The 25865-nt window shown below is 37.4% G+C and overlaps 3 protein-coding genes across 5 annotated transcripts; 2 read left to right on the plus strand and 1 right to left on the minus strand.

The window, feature by feature from the left end:
• Positions 1-380: 380 nt before the first annotated feature.
• LOC131770162 (uncharacterized) lies at positions 381-9307 on the minus strand. The gene is made up of 7 exons (XM_059085869.2): positions 9113-9307; positions 6335-8688; positions 5598-5807; positions 4889-5049; positions 3506-3809; positions 2728-2932; positions 381-2281 (listed from the first exon to the last, which is right to left on the minus strand). The coding sequence occupies exons 2-7, from the start codon at positions 8658-8660 to the stop codon at positions 2011-2013; spliced, it is 3477 nt and encodes a 1158-aa protein (XP_058941852.2). The 5' UTR covers positions 8661-8688; positions 9113-9307; the 3' UTR covers positions 381-2010.
• Positions 9308-9616: 309 nt separating this feature from the next.
• On the plus strand, positions 9617-14593 carry LOC131770156 (N-alpha-acetyltransferase 20). Its single transcript, XM_059085860.2, has 6 exons — positions 9617-9781; positions 10838-10862; positions 11073-11163; positions 11751-11886; positions 12703-12839; positions 13452-14593. The coding sequence occupies exons 1-6, from the start codon at positions 9702-9704 to the stop codon at positions 13535-13537; spliced, it is 555 nt and encodes a 184-aa protein (XP_058941843.2). The 5' UTR covers positions 9617-9701; the 3' UTR covers positions 13538-14593.
• A 5588-nt stretch (positions 14594-20181) lies between these two features.
• On the plus strand, positions 20182-24751 carry LOC131770165 (uncharacterized). 3 transcript variants are annotated; one of them, XM_066160108.1, is made up of 5 exons: positions 20182-20312; positions 21014-21064; positions 22664-22990; positions 23496-23597; positions 24025-24751. In XM_066160108.1, exons 1-5 carry the CDS (start codon positions 20198-20200, stop codon positions 24072-24074), a joined length of 645 nt encoding a protein of 214 aa, XP_066016205.1. In that variant the 5' UTR covers positions 20182-20197; the 3' UTR covers positions 24075-24751. The 3 variants fall into 3 exon arrangements, with proteins under 3 accessions (XP_066016205.1, XP_066016206.1, XP_066016207.1); XM_066160109.1 differs by lacking the exon at positions 20182-20312 and adding an exon at positions 20644-20886; XM_066160110.1 differs by lacking the exon at positions 20182-20312 and adding an exon at positions 20644-20842.
• Positions 24752-25865: the final 1114 nt, after the last annotated feature.

The raw sequence follows: 25865 nt of genomic DNA on the forward strand, positions 1-25865 counted from the left end.
TAACGGCTAAATTTAATTTTCCCTGAGCATTGTTTACACCGATGAGAGCGTTTTTCAATTGAGTTTCGAAAAAAATAAAAACCAAAGTGATCGCAGTTACCAATCAGAACAAAGATTAAAACCATCATAACCATTGAAATTCAGAGTAAAAACAGGCAACCTGCTTGAAGCGTGGGAAAACGCGAGTGACCAAGGATTTGTTTTAATTATTTTTATTAATTGTTTTAGTATTTGATCACCGAGCGAAGTAAAGCAAAATCAAAGCAATTTAGGATCGCTTTCGATACTCAATTGAAAACCGGTCTAAACTTTTAAATAATCTTCATCCTGGTTCGACCCTTCACTCTTAATAACAAAAATTACGGCAACAAAGAACGATCTTCTGTTAAAATTTTAATAGCATTGATTAACTACGAATATTAATATTGATCATTGAATTTGCAAATTGTGCATTTGTGTAGCATTTCCGAATTGATCTTAACTTAATACGCCACCAAAATCATCCATGGAGATGTTCAGGATAATTCAAATTTTTGATGACAATCTCATATCACACCGACATAATTAGTTGTTGGGTCACATTTTTGCATTACTTTTGGCATTTAAGATGATTAAAAACACGACTGCCTTAATTCGTGCATAACCCTTGTTTGAAATAACGTGAACATCTTACAGCTCGATCTTGAGGATTCCAAAGAAACCTCCTTTTCGAAATTTCTATATTTTTCCCTAATTCAGGGTTTTTCCGTTCCGTCTTATCTTAATGACGAAATTAAGGAATTTTTACAAGTTTTCGCTTATATTTCGTACATGCGCTTCTTACAGACTCATATATTTCAAATTCAAACTAATCGTAACACAACTGTACCAAAAATTATCCAATATTCATGGATAGCTTCTCAGATAATTTTAATTCCCATCGATCTATACAGTCTTTTGCCTGATTAAACTCCAGCGTTGGAAATTAAATTTCCCCTCTCCCTTCTCACTGCACACCAGTTACGCAGACTATCCTACCATTTCGCAGACTTACAGCGAAAATCTTTAAACCAATACTGAGCTACCTTACGAAAAACTGGGCGGGAAGAAAGCAATTAAACCATCCTTCCCATGCAACATTTACATGTAGTTGCATGAAATGTAAGGCATTAATTAAACATGGATTACAAATTATTCGATCGTGTACATGTATATCTAGAAAATTTTGCTTCCAAAAACTGCAAACAATTGGAACTCTACAGGCAAAGGACTGCCATATACATTAAAATACACCAATAGAAATGAACTTTGTACGATTAACCTTACATTGTAATTTTACTTCAGCTCTACGCATTCTAGAAATTCGTCTACAAGAATTAGAAATAATAGGCGTGGACTAATCCTTTATGTATAATACTAAAAAAAAATTATAACTAGTTTTGAGCTTTTCGAGACATCATTGATATTATCATTATCATAATTACGAATATTGAATGGCTAATTTCAACTTTAACTTTCAACGACTGTTTGTCGTCCGAAAACAATTTTGGAGAAGGCTTTGAGCCAGTATTTTTCCCGGTTATTTTCCTTTTTCTTTCATTCATTTTTATGAGGGGGTGATATTTTTTATAAAAATGTCCACAACTTAATCGGTAATAATAACCAATACCTATTCCCGGGTCATCAAAAAGTTTTCCTTAAATCAATAAAATGGCCAGTGACTCTTCCATTTCAATAGACACTCGTCCATAAATTTCAGTCAAAATCGGCTTGTTTTAACCTTTCCTGGGGTTTGTATAGAATGATTAATAAAAACTTTGATCCAAAACACTCCACTCACTTTATGTATATCAAATTCAGGGAAAACAAGCAACTTCTATTTTGATTTACTAACAATGACACGGCATACTATTTTAATTTGCCACAAACTGTGATTGCTCAAAATTACTTTCTTCGCTTTGGGCTACAACCATTATATGCTAAAAAAAATGTTCATGGATTGTGGACATGATGTTCCTTGCAATAATCACGTCAGAAACATTTCTGATTCACAATTCGCCCTCCATAGTCAGCATATTCATCAATTGTGACATACATACTGTCTATAGTCGACAGGGCACCCAATATTGAGCCTCCAATCCAAGCGGAATACCTTCTATTGTCAGGCGCACGTACGGTTCGTACCTTGGGGTTGATTTTGCTGAGTTCGTGTTCGAGTCTTGGCACCAGTCCTCTCATTAGAGTCGTACCGCCAGATAATACAACGTTTCGGCTCATAACACTTTGAAGCTCTGGAGAACATCTGGGCAATAAGCAAATAATCATAGAACCTTTATTAAAACAATCCAGGATTCAAAATAAACCAAAGCTCAATTAAAAACATTTTTCTTCTAAAACTAACCAGTTGCAGATCTTGTGATCAAGCTTACGCTATAGGTAAAGGACTAAAGTTAAAGAAAATGTAACTTCTTTACCCTTTCACCCCAAAGATCTCATTAGTAATTCTCCTTACTGTCTGCCATATAATTCTTGTGATTGTATTATGGAGAATTTGGTATTGAATCAACTAACAGTCCCCTTATTGATATTTTTCTTTATTCTCACCACTTGTCTGCTTGATATTGTATTGATATTGTAAAGGGAATTTCTGTCTTGGTCGCTCATGGAAGTAAAAGGCTTAAAATCACTCAGCTTAGGCTTTGTTTACAATTCATTTACAGAAAAAAAAGATAAAGGAATTCATCTCACCTCCTGAATGCATTGTTGACCAGTTTGTGAATAGGGAACTGTGAGGCAACAGTGTCATCTGCTCCAAGAAGAGTTTCAGGAGTAAACAAAGGTTCAGCAGTGGTTATCATTTCACTGCTGATGTCTACAAACTGCCCATCTGGCAGCTTGTAGTGCTGAGTCAGTGCAGCACTTGTCTTGTGCTGACGCAACTCACTGGGATAATCTGTAAAAATAAACAAACAAACAAAAAAAAGACAACGAAACTATAGTATATTGTATTGGGACAGGGAAACAAGGGGGTGAAAGGTCCAGTGAATAGAGTGTGAGGGGTGCAGGTGTTTGTGAGGGTAGGATGCAGGGGGAGGGGCAAAACTGTGAGCATATGCTAATCTGTAGTCAGTTGTGTTTCATCATTAAATAAAGAGATGAAGTCAAGGATGCAGGAGGTGGAAGGTTGTTTATGAGAAGGGGGGAGCTGGGGTTACTATCAACAAACTTTCTTCCATCAAAAAGCAGTAATAAATAAACATTCCTTGTGTCATAATGCAAGAGAAGCAATGATACACTTCAGTAGACAAATTCAGACTTGAATCTTTGGCTCACTAAGTAGTAACAGAATACAAACTTTTCCATCTTTTTTTATTAAGTAGATAGCAGCTTGTTGTTTGTACCTAGATGACAATTGAAGTGATCTAAAATATCCCACACTCAAAATGTACATTTATTATTTACAAAATTAAAAACTCACGAGTAAAACTCTTTGAAATTTTAAATATTACACCTATTTTAAGCTTACCTTGAGCCACATATGCCATTTTTTCCTTCATGTTATTCACAATCTGCCAGCCAGAAGAGGAATTGAAGTTGTGACCTTTGTTATCCCTTAGCAGTTTCTGGAGGTTGTCTGTGAGTGACTGGCCTCCAATGTCAAGTTCCTGGACAGTATGTGCCAGCAGACATCCCTCATAAATTGCTGCAGCTTGAGTGACAGAGAACCCAGAGGACAGGCACATGCCCACTGTCAAGCCAGAGGCGTACAGAGACAATACAAGTTGATTGGCAAGATACATGGCAGGAGCACTTAAGTGCTCAAATAAAATCTGCAATCCAAAATATGATACACAACTATACATCTGCAAGACTAGAGACCATCAAAGAGACAACCAGGAGTCAGCCTCACAATATGGTCTACACTCGTTAAAATTTGGCGGCTGGCATTTTAGAATTATTTACTTCCTTCTATCAAAAAATTTACTGTAAATTCACAAGAAATTATTTCATAATACTCTTAAAACCTTTATGCTTAATTTTTATACAGGTTTATTATAACTTTTGCACATTAAGAAATCATTTTTACCTAGTATGGACCTTGTTATATCATGTGTCAACGTATTTCTTTTTTAGGGGAGGAGGGTGGGGTGGGAGCTTTGCTATTTGGATGACCTCAACTCGCACTCACTACCTAAGTTTTAATATTTGTATTGTGTTATAAATTGTATAGTGTTGTAAACTATGTTAAGTTAAATATTAAATTTGGCCTAGTTTGAAGTCTACCAAATTGTTTCATGTATTCCAATATTTGTGATCAGTAAGTTGATTGACTGAATCTGGCTATCAAAAACAACAACACTGAGATGGCTTAAAACCACTTTCTGACAAAGTAACCTAGTTACACAATTGATTTAATATTTCAGTCCTTATTCAAAAGAAAGTTCTATATTTCTCAGTTCAGTTCCTTTCCTTTCTTAACAGATAGAGATTTTGACAATCACTAATTGATGAGAATAGTACTGAAAAACTTAACATTCCCAAGATCTCATTTATTTAGTAATTCTCCTTCTTTTGACTATAAAATTCCTTTGATGTTAGTTCAGAGAGTTTGGTTTTGGATCACCTTATAATTCCTTAATTTATATTTTTCTATTTCCTCATTATTTGCATGTTTGATATTGTATTCAATTTGATATCGTTACATTGTGGGTGAAATTCTTTCTGGGAGTTAAAACAGCTAAACCCCTACCATCTTCCTGCAAAGGATTTCTAGATAATTAAATTCATTTGGTGAAATTTTTCATCATATTGACAGAACTTCACTAGTGCAAGACATTGCCAATCAAGGTATCAATAGACACAGGAACATAGTCCTTGCATTGCATACACACATCCAATGAAATCTCACCTCAGCCATTTTCTCTCTGTTCTTCCTTGGAGTATTGGCAACTTCAGTGACCAAAATTGGATTGCTTCCCTCCTCAATTCCAAGCTCACTGTACAACATGTATTCCCAGATATCTTCAATGTCAGACCAGTTTTCAATAAGTCCTGCTTTCATTGGGTACTCTTCAAATGAAATAAAAAAAATTAAGTAATCATTCTTAAAGGCTGGAGAAAGAAAGATCACAATGGAAACTCCTTCATAAGTTTCATCACTGCTTTTCCCAGGATCAAATATATTTTTGAAAAGTTTATTTAACATTATATGTGATTAATATTCATTTATTGATTGGATTTTCTTCAGTGAGCCTCACATATAAAAATGTTACATCAACCAAAATTTTTCAAGGAGTACAGAACCTAGCATTTGTGAGACATTGCAGCCTAATGATTTGTGCGCTGGACTCCTGGTCAACAGGTCTGGGTTTGAGGCTTAGCTGAGTAATTCTGGGTCATCTCACAAAAGGAGTATAAATGGGTAGTGGCCAATTGTTAGGGAAGGCTGAAGAAATGCTGGTGGGTAACCTTGCAATTGACTGGCAGGTAGGAGTAGTAATAGTCCTAGTCATCTCATTTCTGGAAACTGAGATCAGCTCCAGCTGGATGGGCCACTTGGCTAACAGACTTTACCTTCCTAAATAAACTGGCATACAAGTATTCTGTCATTAACTTACCAAGTTGCATAACGCCAGCCTTCATAGCAGCAGCATCCCCAAATTGTCTGTCTTTTTTATTGTCCAGTCCAGCCATTTGCAATGAATATCTTTTAGGAATTCCATACAAAGCCGGTTGTACAACACTAGGTTTCTTTTCCCCAGCCATGCCGAGTTTAATGGTACCACAGCCATTGTCTATCACCACAGCACTGTTGTAATGTGATCCAGCTAAATGTAAATAATTGAATAAAGAATTTTTGACTCATTAAGACACTGGTCAACAGAACTCCTATTAAAGTCAAGCTCTAAAGTTCATGTAATTTTAAAAAATCTCAACCTTTTAACTCATGAATGCTAAATTCAAGATAGTCAAGCAAATGCTTTCAAACAAAGAAGACATTTTTTTAAACTGAGCTTGCAGTAAAAAAACAAAGCAGTACTTTCAAGAGTGGTGTACCATTATTCACTGACTTACAAAACATAGAAGTTTGGTATGACATACATGGAAGGGTAGATGCTCTTGGTGGTATTTACATTTCCAAGAATTACCACACAAGAAAACATTTATTTAGGAACTAAAATTTGAACCAGGGATGAAAAAAAAACTTGGCATAAGTCAAAGTTTCCTTGCTACATTACTTATAATTATTTTTTTATCGTTAACAAATTTTTTAATCAATGCAATATTACTTGTAATTAAAGACTGCTTTTTAGCAAATAAAATAAATGAAATAAGTTGCCAACAGTTATCTAACCTGATTGTATCCTTGCTCTTGGAAGTGTTTTATGCTTTTTCTTCTTATCTTTAGGTTTACTCACACATAATCCATCTACAGTTGACTGTGGTACAAACAACTCTTCATCATCATCATCAGTGTCATCATCATCATCCTCATCGACATCATCAATGTCATCTTCAATTTCTAGTCTGTCATCATCACTTCTTCCATGCTTTGCTGCATTTGACCCCCCAACTGCTCCCAGTTTGGCATCCTCTGCATGATCAATGACTTCATCTTCCGAAGAATCTATAAACTCTACATCTTCATCAGAAATAAGTTCGTCATCATTGGTAGGTGAGGTTGAATCTCCTGCACTTGGCAAAGATTTTTCACTTTCAACTGCCTCATCAAATTCCTCATCTCCTTCTAAGTCTAAAATCAAACTCCTTCTCCAGAAGTCACCATTATCACCACTTTTCTGCCCTGTTAATTCTGTTTGTAAATTTTTGTGTTTAGAAGGCACAATATCATATCCTTCTGATTGGTCTACAATTTCAGTTTCCTTTTCTACTGGACCAACATCTTCAGGTGTACTTTGGCAGCTGTGTGACTCCACAACAGAGTGTTGAGAGAGATCAACATGACCATTTAATACTATATGTTGGTGAGTAGCTTCACTATGTCCTTCTAGAACTTTCACAGAAGCTTCGCTGACTGCATTCTGTAAAGCATTATCCACATATGACCCCACTTGAGATTCAAGCTCATTCTGAATCATTGGCATTGTTTCCTGGGCAATGCTGCTTTTTTGGTTCTCATGATCAGCAGCTTCGTTTACAGCTGAAAAAATTAACTCCTTCACTGTCTCATCGACTTGAGATTCCAAAACATCTTGTGAGTATGGTTGTAACTCTGACTCCTGTAATGGTTCATTCTCTGGATGAGCCCTTACTCGCAAGGAAGCTTCATAGATTGCCCCATTCACCAGATTCTCCACTACACCACTGAAATGGGGTTGTAAGGAGCTTGATATGGCGACTTCTTGATAAGCAGCTTGACAAACTTCATCACCTGAACTGTCAGCATTGTGTGGAACTGGGTCCTCCAAGCCAGTAACCTGGGCAGTGTTTTTATTGTTCAAGTAATCCTCCATGTGTTCATCTTTCAGTAGAGCTGCCTCTTCAATGCCATCTGATAAAACTTCACTCACAACATCTTCACTGAAAATTCTGATTTCACCGAGTGATACCTTTTTCTTTCTCCCTTGCTCAAACTTCTGTTTTGCAGTGTAGATGAGTACACCCTCGCTAATAATTTGTTCACTCAAATCTTTGGCAAAACTCTCAACATCTTTAACCAAAGAAACCTTGCCAGTGGCACCTTGGAACAAAGAATTAATCACATCTCCCGCAAAACTGTGTATTTCCTGGACATTTTCTGCGTCAAATTCTTCTTTGCCAGAATCAGCTGATAACTGACCAATGGCATCATAAACTATCTGTGTGGAAATGTTTTCAGCCAAAACATTGGCTCTCAATTCCAGGTCGACGTCACTTAAGGCATTTGTCGCAGCTTTGGTAACCAACAATTCTGCGAAGTCACCGAATAAGCTGTTTTTGTTTAAATCTGTCTCGGAATAATTTGCTTCCACAGCGTCGACACATGGTTCAGAGTGCAATATTGGTTGCTCATTCTCAAACGCTGCAAAGTTATATTCCTCCGGAGCTGATGAAACCGTGCCCACAGAGGTCTTCGTAACGATGTTGGATATTTCACCCTGATTCTCACGAGAAAATTTCAATTCTTCAAAATGCTTGGTACTCCCTTCTAAAAATTCTGAAAAATATTCGTTCGCGTTCGAGTTCGATGTGTTATTCCCTCGACCTCGGATTTCCCCTCTCTCTGTGACAAAGTCCTCGGAGATATTAAACTCTTGTAGATTCAAGGTATCTTGACTGCGCAAAGAAGCATTGCATTTCACAGGTGCAAGAATTTGTTTCACTGTTAAATTGTCCCCTTCATCACTGTGGGCAGGTGCTTGTTTTGAACTCTCTAACGAATTGTTAGCATAAGGTATTTCGCATGATAACGTGCCTTCGTGAATTTGCCTTTGCGTGTCCGATCTGCCGCCTTGCGAGTCATTTCCAAGATCAATGCTATTCAACTTCTGGTCGGCTATCCTCGCTTGTGTTTCCTCGATTTCATCGTCGCAGTATTTCGTCGAGGACACCGATTCCTCATTGGATTTCTGACTCACTTTCCTCTGATCGCCTTTTCTCCCGAAACCACACAAGACCAAAACGAAGTAGGCGGTACAAAAAATTAATCCGAAAAGCGTCCATGGAGAAAGGTAAAACATGATTACCTGGCTTGAATATCTTGTAATCCTTCAATTCAGTAAAATATGGCTGTAAAACCGTTTTAACCCTATCAACCCTTCCCCAAAATAACAGCGACCGCCATGTTATTTTCGTCCTCACAAAACATGACACGGCCTCATTTCTATGACAATCGACTCTGCACGTGCCGCGAAAATTGAAGTGGGAAAACAAACTTGTGTGGTTAAAATATTTTTTCCACGCAGTTGACGAAGTCGGCGTCCTTTTCGTAAAAAATGTTATACAATGTCGTGTGCTACTCACTTGGGACAAAAACGATCTGTCGTTGGCGAGTCGTGACAAGATTTAGTCATATGTCTCGCATGACATATCGCGCCTGTGGTGAAAGTTTCCACAATGTCGCATCGCAGGGGAATCAATCTAACTAATTGTTCAAGCTAAGAATTATTGAAATAGGGAATTTTGTGGGTACCTTTGCAATAGAATTCTTCGGCAGCTTAACCCCTCTTACGGCCTTAAAAGGTTCGAAGTTTCTTGTGAAATGAAAACGCAATTTACAACGGATGTGATGTCACGCAATTCAGTTTCTCAAGGCAGCTGCTTGATTCCTTACTATTTTTATCACTAAATAAACTGACGTTAACGTGAGCCCTCGCTGGCTCAAATTGGACTCATATCTTTAGAATGGCCATTTTATCGACTCAGCGTGGATCAAAAACTTAAAAAATTGAGATGGAATCGGATGTGCGTAATTGCATAAGCCCCCGCCTACAAATAATTTGTAATGAAATTTGGTAACTTCACATTGTAAACATTTTATTTTCATAATGCGCGGTTACGTTGTGGATATCAGACTTCACTAACGTCTAGCGCATTGGAATTTTAACCGCAAAAAGAAATCTGGTTGTTTTACGTTTATTTTTGTCATGGGAGAGCCAAATGCTGATGTCACGTACTACTTTCAGGGGAGGGGTGATTGGTGAGACTGGTTACTAGTCTCGTCAGGAGTATGTTGACGCCTTGTAGTATTTGCCAGTTGTTCGCTTCAAATGTATCTGTGAATGTGTGGCCAATTTTCTTTTTCTAAAATGACCACTGTTAGACCTTTCAGATGCGAGGATATGTTTCATTTCAGCAATGTGTGAGTACGATGATATATTTTCGTTAACGTTGAAGTGTCTGATATCGGGTAAATGCGATGGGAATAACAGTTGAATATCAGAAGAGCACAGTGTATATTCAGTTCATTGACATTGCTTAGCCAAGTGAATGGCATAAAATGCAACTATGACCTGATGTCTTTTCAACAAATAGATTTCATACTTCCGTACGTCCGTTCAGTAGTAGATCGTAGATGATATCAAAATGTGGTATGAACAAAATAGTGGTATAAGAGGCGCAGTTGTTTGTGTCACTGACGCTCTTGCCCCATTTTGACTTCTTCAGTCATTGATTACTGAACAGACCAAGGTATCTTGACCAAGCTGCAGAATTTGCAACAAAACTCTTCAAATTCTAATTTGCATTTAATTAACAACATTACAACATCTTTGTATGATTCCTACTTCTTTTAAAATCAAGGTCAAAATTTTGCAAGCCTGCACTTCACTTGTGACATGGTTTCTATGGTTATTTCTATGCTTTTTCTGGGTTTTTTTTAACATAGCTTTAAGTTGACCCTTTGGGTAGGTTTGTGTCTCAGAATTGAATAACTCTCTCGAATTCTCCCCAGTCCCATCGTGTTAAGATGGAGTTATGTAAACATGGAAAAAAAGTCCTCTATTGCTCTCATGGAAATTTTCTTAAAATTAACTCTACCATTAACTATTCATTACCCCAGGTAACATTATCCTTTGACAATGAGGTATTTTAATCTGCTGAAGTTAGAAAACTTTTTATATCATCCAACCAACACACCCTGATACCCTAACATGACATTGGCCTTGTCTTGGAATAATTCAGTCATGTGGTTGAAGAGCCAGTGGTAGAGCAATGTGTGATGATCTTGACAGCAATCAAATGGTGATGATGATGACTGAATGAAATGAGGGGAACGTGAAAAAAATGAAATAATTATGTTGGAAAGTTAGCAAGACAGAAGGATAAATTTATTCTCCTTGCCCTCCAATTTGAATACATTCAAGAAAATGCGATCAACTTAATTTGTGACTGTGTTTGTTTCCATTTCTTTTTCCAGGAACTTAGATCCCTTGACTGAAACTGTATCCTTAGATGTAATTTTCATTTCCAAAAGTTTAGAAGTATTAAACCAGTACCAACTTTGCCCATTTTGGAATAGAACCTCTGGAAAAATAAGAACAATGGATCTTATGATGTATTTGTACAAAAAAAATGAAGTAATTACAATTTAATATACAATAGTTTTTATTTATAGCAACATTTCCCAAATTTTTTTCTTAACATTACTGCAGTATGGACTAGCATTCTATCTTCAATATCTGGCACACTGGCCAGAGTATTTTCAAGTAACAGAATCACCTACAGGACAAATTATGGGTTACAGTAAGTGCTAAAATATTGAACTGTTTTTCTTTTTAATATGTACTTTTAAGTCAGAATTATGATAATATTGAGACTCCGAATGACGCCTTGAACTAGTGTTGGATAGTGGCTTAAAGTCTGACCGATTATATTGAGAGGGATGAAAATTAACATTTGTGACTTTTTCATTTTAACATTATAAGTCTTCAATGTCACCAATTAAAATGAAAGTGAAGGCAAATAAGCACAGGCTATTTTGATTCAGGGTCTAGTTATCAGCATGTTGGACTCTGGTGGGGATGGGGCTGGGGATATTTCTCTAAAAGCTCCAGAAGCTGTCATCTTTACTAGCTATGAACCACACTGTTTATAATGCACTTTCTACAAACCATTTGTAATTGCACCAATCTATAAGCATGCATTCAGGCAATTAAAGTAGAGGGCTTATGATTCCAACCCACTGAGATGCTGTAGAAAGAAAAAACCATGATGCTATCTTGTGGCCCACAACATACAACTTTATCAATCTATTTTGATTTTACCATGAGACTAGAGGTACCATTTTTCAGGTGTAAATGGTAAGCATTCCAATACTATTTAAATTTCAGTTATGGGAAAAGCTGAAGGAAGTGTGCAACAAGAAGAATGGCATGGTCATGTGACAGCAGTAACCGTAGCCCCTGAGTATCGACGACTTGGACTAGCAGCAAAGCTGATTTCCAACTTGGAAGAGATCTCAGAAAAGTAAGGCACTGCATTTTTGAAAGAGTTAGAATTATTCACTGAATGGAAAGCCTGATAATGTATAACATGTGTAAGGCTATCTAGTGGATAAACTATAGATCACTATGCAGTAATTAGAGGCTAGCCAGAGATGACTTGTGCTTTACTTTACACCAAAATTGATCTGTGTCAAAGGCTTATTAACCTTAAAAAAAAAGGACCTGTTGGTCATCTGTCTAAGACTGAATTCTAAAAAGTGACCTGGACTGATAAGTTACCTTAAATTAAATGTCCAGTCCTGATCAAAAAGCTGATCTTCAAGTAGCTGTTATCAGAGACACTGCATTGGACATAAAATTTCCAGAGGATTGTGTGGTTTGGGAACTCAAACGCAAAAATACAGTTCTTGAGGTCTTCACTTCAACCCTTTGCACACTAAGATGAGAATACAAGTTCTCCATACTGATCTTTCTACATTTCCTATGATCCTTAAGTAGAGAATTAGTCAAACAATCAGGTACTTCTTGAGTTTGTGGTCATTTCCTTTATTCTCATGACCTTAATGTTTGATTCAGGGGTGAGAATGTTGGGAGAAATTAGATGTTTATCACTTGTAGGGGTTAAGAAATTTAATAAGAGGAGAGTAGTGTAAAGCAACACCTGAACATCCTTCAGGTATGGATAAGAAACAGCTGTGGATTTGGAAATGTTGTGGGATAGTTCTTTGATCTAGATGTCTAATGACCATGTTACTTTGTGACAAGGGTGTTATCATAGATACAATAATTTTTCTCTCAATTAATGCACTCAATATATATATCTTGAACTTTTTTTTAGGAAAGATGCTTTTTTTGTGGACTTATTTGTGCGCATGAGTAACAATGTTGCTGTAGACATGTACAAGCAACTAGGTTATGTGATTTATAGACGAGTCCTTGAGTACTATTCAGGAGATCCAGATGAAGATGCCTTTGGTAAGAATTCTATTTCTAATTTGAAATTTACTCTAAAGATGGTTTTGTCTTTCATGCAAGAAACTAAATCCTAGGAGTGAATAACTGAGTAATCTGATAACAGTTGGCATTTTATATGGCCATAAGTCATGTACTGAAATTGGTCAGCTAGACTGCAAATTTGCAGATGAAAAATAACTTTCTGTCAGGAGGTTAACCTCCATTGGAGAATGGAGTTGACAAAGCTGATGGTGAGTAATAAACTGATAAAATGGAATGACTCTACAATTGGACTAGGGCAGTGACTGCCAGGACAGGAAATGCTCTAAATCAAGGTCCTGCCCACTTAAGAATCTCAGAAACTGATTTGTATTTTTCAACTGTAACAAACAGACATCATCTCTCTTTGGCCCAGTTAAGTGTATTTGGTATGCAAGAATATCTTTGTTAGTTAGAGTTGTCAAGTTTATAAAGAAGGATTGCAAAACTCATCTGAAATTGGTGTGGTATTCCCAAGTCCCTGTGGCACACAACCAGCCTAGCATTCATACAGAAACTCCTCCTCCCTGGAGAACACAAGATAATTGAATGGTGTGGTAGTCACTAATGGTATTTTTTCTCTATGGAATATAGACATGCGTAAAGCACTGTCACGTGACAAAGACCAGAAGTCCATTGTCCCACTAAAGGACCCTGTTAGACCTGAAGATATTGAATAAAACAAGGGACCAACTGCCAGCAGATAGGACTTAAGGTTTTGTAGAGGAATTGCTTGAACTCTTTCTCACACACCTTAGGGTTAGGGTTAGGGTTAGGGTTAAGGACATTTTAAGAAGTTTCTGAACACTTTCTCTTGTGACTTTTTGCTTTTTGCTACCCTATAACATTATTTATTGGTTAGGACAAATGTTCATCTTTTAAATTTGTAGCCTGCAGAACAGGCGTGATACCGGGGAGCTAGTAAATTATAACTGCCATCTTTTAATTTTGCTGTAGTGGAAGGCTGGTAGAAAGAGAGGAGAGGGATTGAGGGATGGTCAAAAGAAATGAGAGGGGAGGGGTAGGGCAATAGAAATCGTGTTTTTCGCTACCCTCTCCCATTGTCGTCCACTCTAACTCTAAATCATACATTGGCGGGCGGATTATCAATAGAGAGCTAGCAACGCGGGCTCGTCCTTATAAGATGCCTATTAACTCAAAAGCATCCTTTACTTAATCAATACACTCAATAAAAACAGGTGATAACAAATATCACGCCTTTTCATTCAAAGGTTTTGTTAATATAACAGCAAATTTTCCTTACTAATCTACCAGGAAGTGTGTAAATCTCGTAGGGAGAGTTAAAGCTAAGATGAAAAGAGTGAGGCTTAACTATCCTCTGACTTCTCAGAGTGACTAGCATCTAATTTCTCCTTACAATATCATCCCGGAATCACACATGTAGGTCACGAGAACAAAGGAAATGATCACCAACTAAAGAAGCCCTTGATTGTCAAACTCTCCTTGTTGGTACTGTCGGAAACGTAAGGAGAACAGTACGGAGAATATGCATACTGATGTAAGGGAGTAAAGGGTTAAAACTGAAGCAAATACTTCCAAGTCGCCACAACTCTCTCCTTTCATCTTGCCCTGTCAGCTTGTAGTTGGTCCGCGATAAATTTTTCTCCGTTGCCGTGTTTACTCGTATAAATTAAAAACGTCTTGTGAAAGTTTTTGTCCAGTAACGATGATAGATCTTCCAGTGTTGTATTTAATAAACTTATCTCACCGCTGTATTGACGTGTAGCTCTTGTTTTAGATGCTGTGGGGGTCAATACTCATGGGTCAAATAATTAATTATTCTTTTATTGAAACTTCATGCGCAGAACAAAACTTTTTCTCACCCCTGGCTTGACTGGCTTTATTGTAGCGCTATTTTAGCCGAGGTTAAGAAAATTTATCAAGAGGGACAAGTTTTGGTCATCGGCACTCGCTTTTCTTTTGGAGTTGAAAAGACGAATATGTTTATACGCTTTCGATGCTTTCTTGAAAACCACACTCGATCTGGTCGTTCAAAATTTATACCCGTTTTCTGAACAAAACCACGGAAGCCGAAAAGGGAAAAGAATTTGTGAGCAATGAGCTACTCTGTCATCGATGTGGAAATTCGTCAAATAAAAGATCTGCCATTGAACATTAATTTGAAAGAGGATTTCGTTATGATACTATTGTTAAGTTTTTAGAAAAAGATGCGATGAAGGGCCTTCGATTTCACGTTCAATTATCTCCTAAACTTCGTGCTCTAAATAAACTTCATTTCTCTTTCTCAACCCAGAGTCACGCAACCTTCTCTTTAGAGTCCTTAAGTTCATAGAAATACCATGGTATTTTTCAAAAAACTGAACAATACATCGACGGTAGAATAGTTCATTGCTCACAAATTCTTTTCCAAATTTGTTTCAGAACATCGTGGTACCATTTAGTCCGTTCGCGTAGTGACTTCAAGTAGACCTAGTGCAACTTTTTGAATTTCATGAAGGTTATTGGTGGATCGACGAATTAAGCCAGGATTAATATATAAATAAATAATATATAAATTTTTAGAGCGCCATATCCTAAAAGCTCTATGGCGCTTTACAATTTTGAAAATAAATAAAAAGTTACAAAAAACGATAAAAAGCTTGTCTAAAAAGAAGGGTCTTGAGGCTCCTTTTGAATGTGTCTAGTGCAGTCCCAGATTTGACATTGTTTTCTCGATTTGGGAACCTTTTCAAAAGCTATTTTTCTATATAAAATCGAGATATCGATTCTAAATATTTTTTCGGATTTGCAAAATATTTTTGGATTGTTCCTTTCCGGCTTCCGTTCAAAACGCTGCTAAAGTAATGATTGGAGAGTCCATACGAGGGTAGTTTTATACCCAGACCTTCCACGGCCAAGCGGTTGTACTACGTTTCAGTTACACGGTAGAATCTGGGGACGAGAATACTACGAGGGAATACCCACCCCACCCAAGATCTAGTCAAAGCTCAATTCCCCCTGGTCGACGCCGAATTTGACCATTCCTCGCTTATGTTTTTCGGACTGAGTAAATCCGCTTCAACATCAGTTCTTTCCAGAGAATTTCTCGTACATACTTTATCCGATTTTTCATTAAATCCGATTCAATCAACCTCTTTAGAAAATTAACTTAAAATTCCGTTAGAAAGATTGCAAGTTAATCCAATTTTTTCCCCCCATGATATCCATCACTTGCACGGAAGAGCCTCTAGCTTTCAAAATTCGCTTCGCGCGACATGGAGATTGAAAATATGTATGTTTGACACAAAAATTTTCTCTATGAAATGTGACACCGCTGGTCAGATTTCCGACTGATATCGCTAAGATTTCCCAGCTAACGCTTTTCTCATCAAAATTCCCCACAGATTACCCTAGAACTTTAAAAAACTATCCTCGTCATTGCCCCTTTCAAAAGGGTAGAAACATCTCGATTGTTGAAACACTTACGAGACGAGCTTAACTAAAAAATCGCGGTGGCGTGGAGATCACAAGTTTTCCCAGGCCGAAGGTCGATCTAACGAGTCTCGATATTTCACGATAAGCAAGGTCAATAATTATTTTATCAGTCACCCGTTTTTCTTCAGAAATCGGCTGGAAGCGAGCCACTTTCCTGCGTGGAGCGTGGAGATGGCATCGCGCACGACTAGACTATCATTTGTAAGGCATTCTGACATTTGTTTCCATCAACCATGTGACCGATAAAGACGAGGATTCTGGGAACGAGCATGTCTGTCAGACCTCGTCGTTTACGTAGCGACGTCTTTGGTTTTTCCAATAGATAATAGTCGGTGTGCCAGTTCTTCGAAAAACGTGGCCACCCTGCTTCTGTCGTTCAAGAGGGCCACCACCGCACCCTATAAATTGAGCGACAGTCAGCACTACAAACGGCACAGAAGGAAAAGAACGATCGATTCCATCCTCCACCACATTTCACCCCCGCAATGTACAATCACGCATGCAGTTAAATTCGTCATTCTAAGAAACTTTTAAAATACTTCAAAATGATCCCCAACCTCCACTTGTTTCATTCAGACGCGACAAAAACATAAACTGCTTTTAGGTCAGAAGTTCATTGCAAACTAATGAATAAAGTTTCTAAAGAAATTGCGGTACTGCGTCGGTGGGAGAGTATAACAGGGTAAATTGGTGTTATCGACTAAGTTGACAACGTAATTTGGACACCGTAAAGTGTTTGAAAGCTGACGTTCCGAGCAAAATTCGCGAACTAAGTCAACTAATGATCAACCCGAACTTAAAAAGTCTGAACTAGTTTTTAATTAAGACAAACCTACCTCGCTTAAGTGATTGTTCCTTCGCATCGTGTGAATTTTTTCATCATGAAGGTTTTGTCGGCCAAAACTTTTCTTGACACGTGCAACTAATTACGTGTAGCCGTACAATCTCCCCTAAAGTGAAACGGGGGTGGGTGGGTACGGCTATACGTATCAACTCTCTTTGGTGTCATATTTTCGGGATTTGGCTGCAGCTTTGTTTACAGGTAATGTGCGATTGTATCAAGCCGGTAATTACTATATAAGAGTAGTAACCAGTATAAGTAGATTTTTGTTTCATAATCCGCACCTCCCTCTTACCCTTAACAACAGTTGTTTGAATATTGCCTTTATAGTCACTACTATTATTGTACAAGCGATTGTAATGTTGGTTTGAACTGAACAAAGAGTACCATTTGTGTAGCCTGCGTGACGACGTTCTTTTTTGTTTGTTTATCAGTCCCCTCGCGACTTCGTAACTTGCTCAGGCTCTCCCCAACGAAACCACCAGCTACGAAAACTAGTTTGCGACCTCGCATGAAAAATCGCCTTTGAGTCCACAACAAATTCTAAAGGAAGCTCGAGTCATCGCTTCAATAGCGTCTATTTTTCCCTAAAGTTGGTGACAACCTGACAATTTTATTCGCCGATCGCAGCAGATTTGATGGCCAGTTAAAACGCTGATATCTGACATGCCAGATCAGCGATTTTATAGGTTGTAGCGAAAACGAAGACCCATAAAACCAAGACCGAAGACCCCTTCATGATCTTGAGACAGGAAGTGCGCGTCACGCTTTATGGCTTTACCGATGAAAAACAGTTAAAAGCTTGGCACCTCTGCTCGCAACGTGATCATTCATCAGTTAAAAAAGAGCAGAATAGATATGGATTGGGCCATTCGGGACTATTTTTGGACCATTTTATTTTCACCATTTATTATTAGATAGGGGTGGCTAGGTATATTTCTTTTATTTTGTTGTCACGCTAATGCAAAACAGGCGTCGAAACACTGGCTGAAATGGTGGAGTAGGATATGAGATATCGCCGGAATAACAAATCATCCTCATTACAGCCATTAATTCATTACTTATGCCGTTCATTGTCTAGCGTGGTTAAGTTATAGGAAAAGATTGTGGCCGAGGCAAGTAGAAGCTGGATTCTAAAGTGCTTGTTGCGAAAAACGTCACCGAAGGGAAGGCGGATGGGGGGCCGAAAATTTCTTGAAACTTGCCGGTTCGGAAGAGAGAACTCCACCGGTCGGAGGGATGAATCGGTCATTTCACCACTTGTGTGGATTGGATCAATCTATGCGTGGGCTATGAGAAGAAAGAATTGCGCCATTAAACCATGAAATGCAAATCTATAATTTGAAAAGTTATCTGGCGCTGTAGCTATGCTGTTCTAAAGGTGTCGTCAATTTACATCGTCGATGATTTCGTTTCGTTTCGTTTCGCAAATTACATAATTGTAGAGCTTCTGAAAGGAAAATGTAATCAGCTTTTGTTTATTTTAAAATCAAAGTATGTGTGAAAGAGATACGAGTTCAAAAGTGTATCTTAAAAGCAAGAACTGTTTTTTAGAAGATTGCTTTGTACGAGTGTACTCAGAATGTCTTGAAAGCTGTAAACGTTGAACTTGTGAGGGCGTTTGTCAATCTAAGGACAAAAAATTCCATGATCTCTGTTGTCTGTCGTCCACTAATAAGATCGCTGACAAAAATTATTACTGAAATAAATTTTGTAATTATTTTCTTCACAAAGGGAAATGCTAAGCAACTGGTGGGTGATCCGCAATTTTTAGATAAAATGATAACCTTTAAGTAACATTTATCACTGGCACAAGTCGATCGAAATTAACTGTAGGTTCAAGTTGCGGCGATATAAATATTAACAATGTGTGGGAAATAAGTAAGGAACCCACACTGTCGCTTTTCTCTTCCAGATTTTAATTCTCTTTTTTTAGATCCTCTTGCGTGCACAACAAATTATATCTCAGACTGACTGAAAAACCTTGATCAAACGTAAGCTGATTGGCTATAAAGATTTTCCAGACAAAATATAAACAAGCTCATTCATTAGAGCGGACCAGACCAGACTTGAGAGTAGACAGACATACGCTCGATTTCCGGCCAGACATTCCACAATCGTTACATCAACTTAGCTCCTATAAATACTAATTATCCTGCTTCCGACAAATGTTCAACAGCCCGCTTGTGTGTTTCGATGCCTGTTTCACATTTGCATGACAACAAAGTGAAGAAATATTCCTGCCCAACCTTTCCCAAACATTTTGACTAAAAAAGGAATCAATGGAAAATAAATAATTTGAGCCTGCAAAATTTCCGTCAATCAAGAGCTTTAATTATACAACCACCTTCCCTCCCCCCCTCCACCACAGATAAAAATATACCTATTCACCCTTCTCTAAGAATTAATGCCAAAATATAGTTTAATAGTTCGAAGGTCCAGTCAATATTTACTCTGTGTTTCAGGGCCCAGTAGCGCTGGCCTGACAAAATTTGTTTGGCTCCACCGAAAGTCTCGACTAAAATTTGTTTCCGCCAAATTTTCAATTTGTCAATCGGGGAAGTGATGACAAACCACAAAATATTTGTAAAATACATCACATGGATGTACAAATTCGGCATAGAAAATCGCTAGGCATATCGGCAAAGGTTTGGAGTAACCATAAGTGAAAATCGAAATTAATAGCCGATGGAAATATATATATCGTTTCGATTTTCGTCGTAAATTGGATGAGTATAATAGGAAGACAAGCTTTTGGGATAAAATGTTTTCTATCTATTGAGAAATTTAATGGAAAATTAGCAATTATTAAAACATCGCCTCTGATTCTAGTTAAGAGCGCTCCGGTGATTTAACGTTGCTTTTGAAATTAATGCGGTTGTATGTTGCGGTTGCCAGGTCTGTTGATTGGTTGAAAATTGGACATCTGTCAAATAAAGATCAGAAGGATTGTTCCAGGCTTCTTAAATCTTCTAGAACCTTCTAGAACCTTCTAGAACCCTCACTCTTGGGTTACGTCATATGTAGAGGAGAATAAATTTCCATGTTGCGATATATTAGTCCTCTTCTAGCCTTTGGTTCCTGCGGAGTGAACGACATGGCTTCTGTGCTAAAAACAATTATCTTTGGGTTCAATGCTTTCATATACATCTGTGTAGGTGAGTGTTCGTTGTTAATAGCGGGTACTCACGGTATTTGTAATTCGATTATTTTCGCTTTAGCTGGATTACAATGTAGAGTAAGTCGAACCAGCGCCACCAAGGAGAGAGGTTTATAAGCTCGGGAAGAAAAATTTCCGCACAGCCCCATGTTCATAAAAGCTTTAATATGCTCTTATCTTACTTGACCTGCTGTTATTGATCACTTGTTTTCGACCGAACGATGAAAAATCTTATCGAGAGTATAAAGCACATGGTGTTACTGTCACATGACTGTAAGTGTGAGACCCCTCCCAATACCGCATGCGCAGTGAGTTTTCTTGCTATCATTTCAATTATTGTTTACCGTTAGACTCCTCAAAACTGACTCAAATACCGCTGTTTAGTGATTTTCCAACAATTTGGTTACTTTGTTAAGAACGGCTGTAAAGTAGACTCTATTGGGATCTACTTAATATGGGTATTTCGTGGGATTTAGATCAGTAATCTGTTCTTGCTTTGTATTAGTAGAAACTACCCCATCACAAAGGGTATGATACTTGGAGTTGGGTTTAAGTATATCCACAGGGTTAAAGTTAAGTGACCCGTAAAAGACCTTGGTAACACAATGTTTTTCTCATATTCACTTCTTTATCCGCAGTTCACCTGTAGATGATTTCCATTAATGTTCACAGTCACAATGTTTTTCATTTACTTCCCAGGTGTGATGGGACAAGGTGCTGTCAAGCCTGCAGCTGTTCAAAACTTTTCTGGCAAGTTCACAACTACATTTTTGTTTAAAATTCATCTAACTAGTCCTGATTTGCCTAGGCATATATAAACGTTTGATGTCAAGCTCAATTCTATGTCCATTAATTAACTTTAACCCTTCAACTCTCATTAGTGAGGAAGAAAAAAGTTCTCCTTATAATATCAAAATAACATCAAGCAAACAAGTGATGAGAATTGAGAAAAATATCAATTGGGTATTCATAGTTGATCCAATACCAAAATTCTCCAAACTAACATCAGAATCGCTCTGATGAAGGGCTAGTGCTCGAAACGTCAGCTTTTTTACCCTTTACGGTGGCTAATTTGCGTTTTCAACTCAGTTGTTAACACTAAATTACCTGCTATACTCTCCCACCGACGCAGCACCACAGTTTCTTTAGAAACTTAACCCTTTTAACATCAGAAGAATTGTATGGCAGACAGTAGGGAGAATTACCAATTAGATCTTGGGAGTGAAAGGGTTAAATGTGAACCTATGTATCCTATAGCTTTTTGCACCTATCAGTCCTTCTGTACATTTACAAAGACTTAGCTGTAGCCTACTACCAGACCACCTTTAAATCATGCTTGAGCTAGGCAGCAGCCATTACCATCAAAATAGGGGCTTTATATGATTACATAGCTCATGTTTTTTTTTACCTATGATTAAACTGAAAATGACCGTGGTGTTAAAAGCACACCCTCTCCACCACTTTTCTTTGGATATGCCACTGATAGTAACTTATTCTCTTACAAGGCAGTTTCTGGACTGTATCTTGTATGTACCAAGGTTTAAATTGCCTTATTTGCTTCAAATGAATATGCTTTTGGGAGCATATTAATTTCCCAGAGTCTCATTGTGGGTTTCTTCTTAGAGAAGGGCAAGGGAGGTTACCAAAAACAAAAAACTTTGTGGAGGCTGCCAGAATAAGTGAATACCTGATATACTATAGGCATCTTTTTGTTGAAGATCACTAATTTTTCCTTGATGTAAATATATTTGGTTAAAGATTTGGGAAAGAATACTGTTTTCTAGACATTTCCTATGGTATTCATAAGGTGAATTGTTTAACAATCAAGATCTTCTTTAGCTGGTGATCATTTCCTTTATTCTTGTAGCCTTAATGAGTAATGCAGGGATGATATTCTCAGGAGAAATTAGATGCTAGTCACTCTTAGGGGTTAAAGGATTAAACATTTTGAACAGAAATAATAGGAGCCAACATGCAAGCTTTAAGCTTTTTGCATGTGTTATTATAAACAGGAAATGGTGTGCAATGTTATGCTTGCAAACTACCTTAAAAAAGGATTACAGTGTTACATGTGGTCAATTAATTACAATGTCGTGTACATTTTTGCACAGAAATGCTACTTAATACAAATCAGTTGTTTCATATGTTATATTTTGGGAAAGTGAGAGAATAGGGTGTGTTAAAGAGGGGGTGGATGGGGCTAATCAGACAGTTTATTTTTTAAATGCAGGTTGTGGGAGTTATTGAGTGAAGGATTGGATTTTTTCAATGCTGGGTAAATCAAGTAATTGTCAGAAAATAATTTTGATAATAAATTATTTGGTAAAACTTCAAAATTTTCTTCAACAGTGCCTGTAGGAGAAACGTGGTATAAACGAATCAACTTAACGGAGCCAGGGGCAGATTACATCTACCTCATAAAAGAGGATCAAAACTACAATCGTGTTATAAAACTCACCAGAGGGGAAGCTGGAAATGGCACCTGCTACAAGCAGGCACCTGGGTGCGAAAAATATTACGGTCTTCGCCACATCCGAGAAAATGTAGTAGAAATCTCAGTAAGGTTACTGTCAAAGTCAGTACAGGGTGTTTATGCACTGTACTACTACTGCAAGTGGACTGCCCACAACTGTAACAGAGATGGGCCTATTATGAAATTTTTGCTCATCATTGAAGGTAAAGTCAGATGGTTTACTTCTTTTGAAATAGTTCATTTGTTGTCAGAATATCCTGGTGGTCACTTAACCCTTTAGATCCCAAGATCTGATTGTTGATTCTCCCTTCTTGCTGCTACACAATTTCTTGTCAATTAGTTATGAGAATCTGGTGTTAGATCAAGATGACAACTTCAACCTGATGAGTTCAAGTATTCTCATTACATTTTTACTGGATGTTGTATGGATATTATAGGGAGAGGTTACACATTAATCACCTCTAGGAGGTAAATGGTTAATAGACCTTACTCCAGATTAGAGGCAATCATTGACCAGATAATCCCAACAATTGAGCAAGAATGAGCTATCTTAGCTTGTGATGGTCAAGTAGCTTAGCTTGTGTTTATTGTGTGCTGTGACCTGATGTAATTTGCTTTTGTACATAATTATATGGAAGAGATGAACCCCAAAGTTCTTCCATTCCTGTAATCTGCACTGAGAAAACTTTTCCATTTTCATAATTGCAGATGAGCAAACCACTCCACAAAGTGGAAAAGAAAACACAACTCCAAGAAGCCCCTCCCTTTGGGTTGTTACTGGATCTGCAATTCAACAATTAGCTTGGTTAGGTAATGTTTATTTGAGCCAAATGCAAATCCTCAGCTTCTGCAGAAAAATATTTTGTTTTTAGGCAAATGTATGCTGTTTGAAATACAGTTTATGTTGTATTTATTAATTTTTACCATTAAAAACCAACAAAGTTTATGTCATTATGAATTTAATTAGCCCTTTGATTAACTTGCAAGACCTGCATTCTTCCTCTTATATGGTCAGTCCATACATTTTTCTGTAAATTAGTTGGAAAATTGTGTGGTGTTAATCATGATCATATTAACACCCTTGTTCTACCTTGTCACTCTATTCTCATCAGCTCAGTGTTTGCTTTAAAAATATTGTTCCAATTTGATTACTCATTGTGTTTACCATAATCTAATCACTTTCAAAAAGTTTAATCAACATAATTATTAATATAGGTACTTTTCTTTTTACTTTCAGCAAAGCTTACATCTTTGTTAATGGTTGTTGTGCCATACTGGGGTTTTTAACAGCCAGTCTTAGATTGATACTCCGCAAAAATGGAGCGGTATCAAAAATCTGAGGACAGTTCAATGATTTCTATCTGATTTTGCATGTAAACTTGGTAAGGGGTTATTATCACAAAATGGATATTTAAAGGTAGTAATTTATTTGGGTGGGGAATAACACCTCACAGCCATTCGGAGCCTGTCTAGGACATGGAAACAAGGCTTACTAAGAGTAACTTTCAATGCCTGGACTTTCTTTTATTCTTCATGTTTGTATCTGTTTTTGCTATAAAACAATTCTGGAACTCTTCTTCTGTGTTTTGATTATTAAATTTTGTAGAAAAATCTAAAGGGAAGGGTTTAAATGCACCATTTAGTTTGCTCAGTTTAAGGAGTCTCGAGATCTCTGAGATTTTACAGGTGTTGTTTAAGAGTCTCCCTTTAACTAGTTACCAAAGCTTACAAAGTAGAGTTGCGTGAATTAGCTTTAAAGAAATATTTGAAAAGGTATTTTTTTCTTTTGGTTAAAATAAACAGTAACAAATGTTATAACTTTTTTGGGCAATCAGCTGATGCATGAAAGCTAACTTAGTAAGCTTTTAAAGATAAATGTGCTTGAACATGAGTTAGTTTTTGTAAGTAGAAATTCTTTGGAAGTGTTGATGCAAGAAGTGTTTTGTAGTTTTTTGGGCATAAGTAGAAGCATTTTTATTGAAATTAAACTTTTGCATAACTTTTGAGTAAAAAAGAGAGGTGTCAGTCAATAGTGAATCCACTCTGGGTTAACATAACTATTTTTTTCTGATTTTTTTTTTTTTTTTACCCGCAATGCATTTTACTCAAAAAGGAAGGACTGCTTGTGGCCTAAGAGTCAAAAGGTCTCAATTATTTCAGCCATGGTTCAGTTATTGTCATATTCTAAGGGGAGACACTCCTTCGATGAAGCCTCTCTCCTGGATAAGAAATGGATACCAGGGTACCAGGGGATGGTGGATTCTGCATTGACTTTGCTCCTGTCCAGGAGGAGGGAGTAGTGATACTCCTAGTTCCTGTGTGGTATGGAACCCAATTTGAGGTTTGGTGTCTTGTGGCCACTGAGCTCCAGCAATTGAAAGTACTTGAGTTATCTGTGCTCTGTGAGCACTGCACACCTTTTTGGGAAACAAGGGGTTTATTATGATTGCACTGTGCATTGCAATCAGCATGAAGTCCTGCACAAATGATCAAACATAATGTCCAGTAAATGATTACAGCATGCTTACTGGGTGAGAATGCCTGTCAGTCAATCCCAAACAGTGCAGAAAGGTGAAATTTGAGTGCCAACTGTAAACTTTTGCACTGCATGATACACAAGCCCATAGATGAGGCAAGAGCATGCTTTGAAAGTGTTCCTAACTTTTACCTGTAGTTACAATTCATATCACCAACAGAAAAGTTTGAATTAAGCATTGTCCACTGACTCCACTGTTGTATTGTTATCCTGGGAACAATTAAGTGAGCCAGATCTGTTTTAAAATGAAACTGAAATGGAACACCTTATGAAATTAACATCGTGAGTAATAACCAAAAAAATAAAAGGATATTGATGATGCTAAACTGTGCCACATAAAACATTTTACAAACTGTATGATTGATGCTTCCTCAAAGCAAAGTTGAGGCCACATCTAACATAACTTCGCTGACTTTCCTGTTGGCTGATAAAATTAAATTTAGCAGCCAGCAGTCTCCTCTTTCACCCTTAATCTAGCTAATATAGTATTCAATAAAAACCCTTATAGTAAAGCAACCATATTATGGTCTAAACAAAATGAA

Source organism: Pocillopora verrucosa, chromosome 13 (assembly GCF_036669915.1).
Source record: "Pocillopora verrucosa isolate sample1 chromosome 13, ASM3666991v2, whole genome shotgun sequence".
In the NCBI taxonomy this organism is placed as follows: Eukaryota; Metazoa; Cnidaria; class Anthozoa; order Scleractinia; family Pocilloporidae; genus Pocillopora; species Pocillopora verrucosa.

Coding starts and splice junctions, on each gene's coding strand:
- LOC131770162 (XM_059085869.2), bottom strand. CDS start 8,660: ATGTTTTACCTTTCTCCATGGACGCTTTTCGGATTAATTTTTTGTACC. Junction 5,050..5,597: donor GGCTGGCGTTATGCAACTTG/GTAAGTTAATGA, acceptor TTTCATTTGAAG/AGTACCCAATGAAAGCAGGA. Junction 2,282..2,727: donor GTCAACAATGCATTCAGGAG/GTGAGATGAATT, acceptor CTTATTGCCCAG/ATGTTCTCCAGAGCTTCAAA.
- LOC131770156 (XM_059085860.2), top strand. CDS start 9,702: ATGTGTGGCCAATTTTCTTTTTCTAAAATGACCACTGTTAGACCTTTC. Junction 10,863..11,072: donor TAGATCCCTTGACTGAAACT/GTATCCTTAGAT, acceptor ACATTACTGCAG/TATGGACTAGCATTCTATCT. Junction 12,840..13,451: donor TCCAGATGAAGATGCCTTTG/GTAAGAATTCTA, acceptor TATGGAATATAG/ACATGCGTAAAGCACTGTCA.
- LOC131770165 (XM_066160108.1), top strand. CDS start 20,198: ATGTTGCGATATATTAGTCCTCTTCTAGCCTTTGGTTCCTGCGGAGTG. Junction 22,991..23,495: donor ATTTTTGCTCATCATTGAAG/GTAAAGTCAGAT, acceptor TCATAATTGCAG/ATGAGCAAACCACTCCACAA. Junction 23,598..24,024: donor TCAACAATTAGCTTGGTTAG/GTAATGTTTATT, acceptor TTTTACTTTCAG/CAAAGCTTACATCTTTGTTA.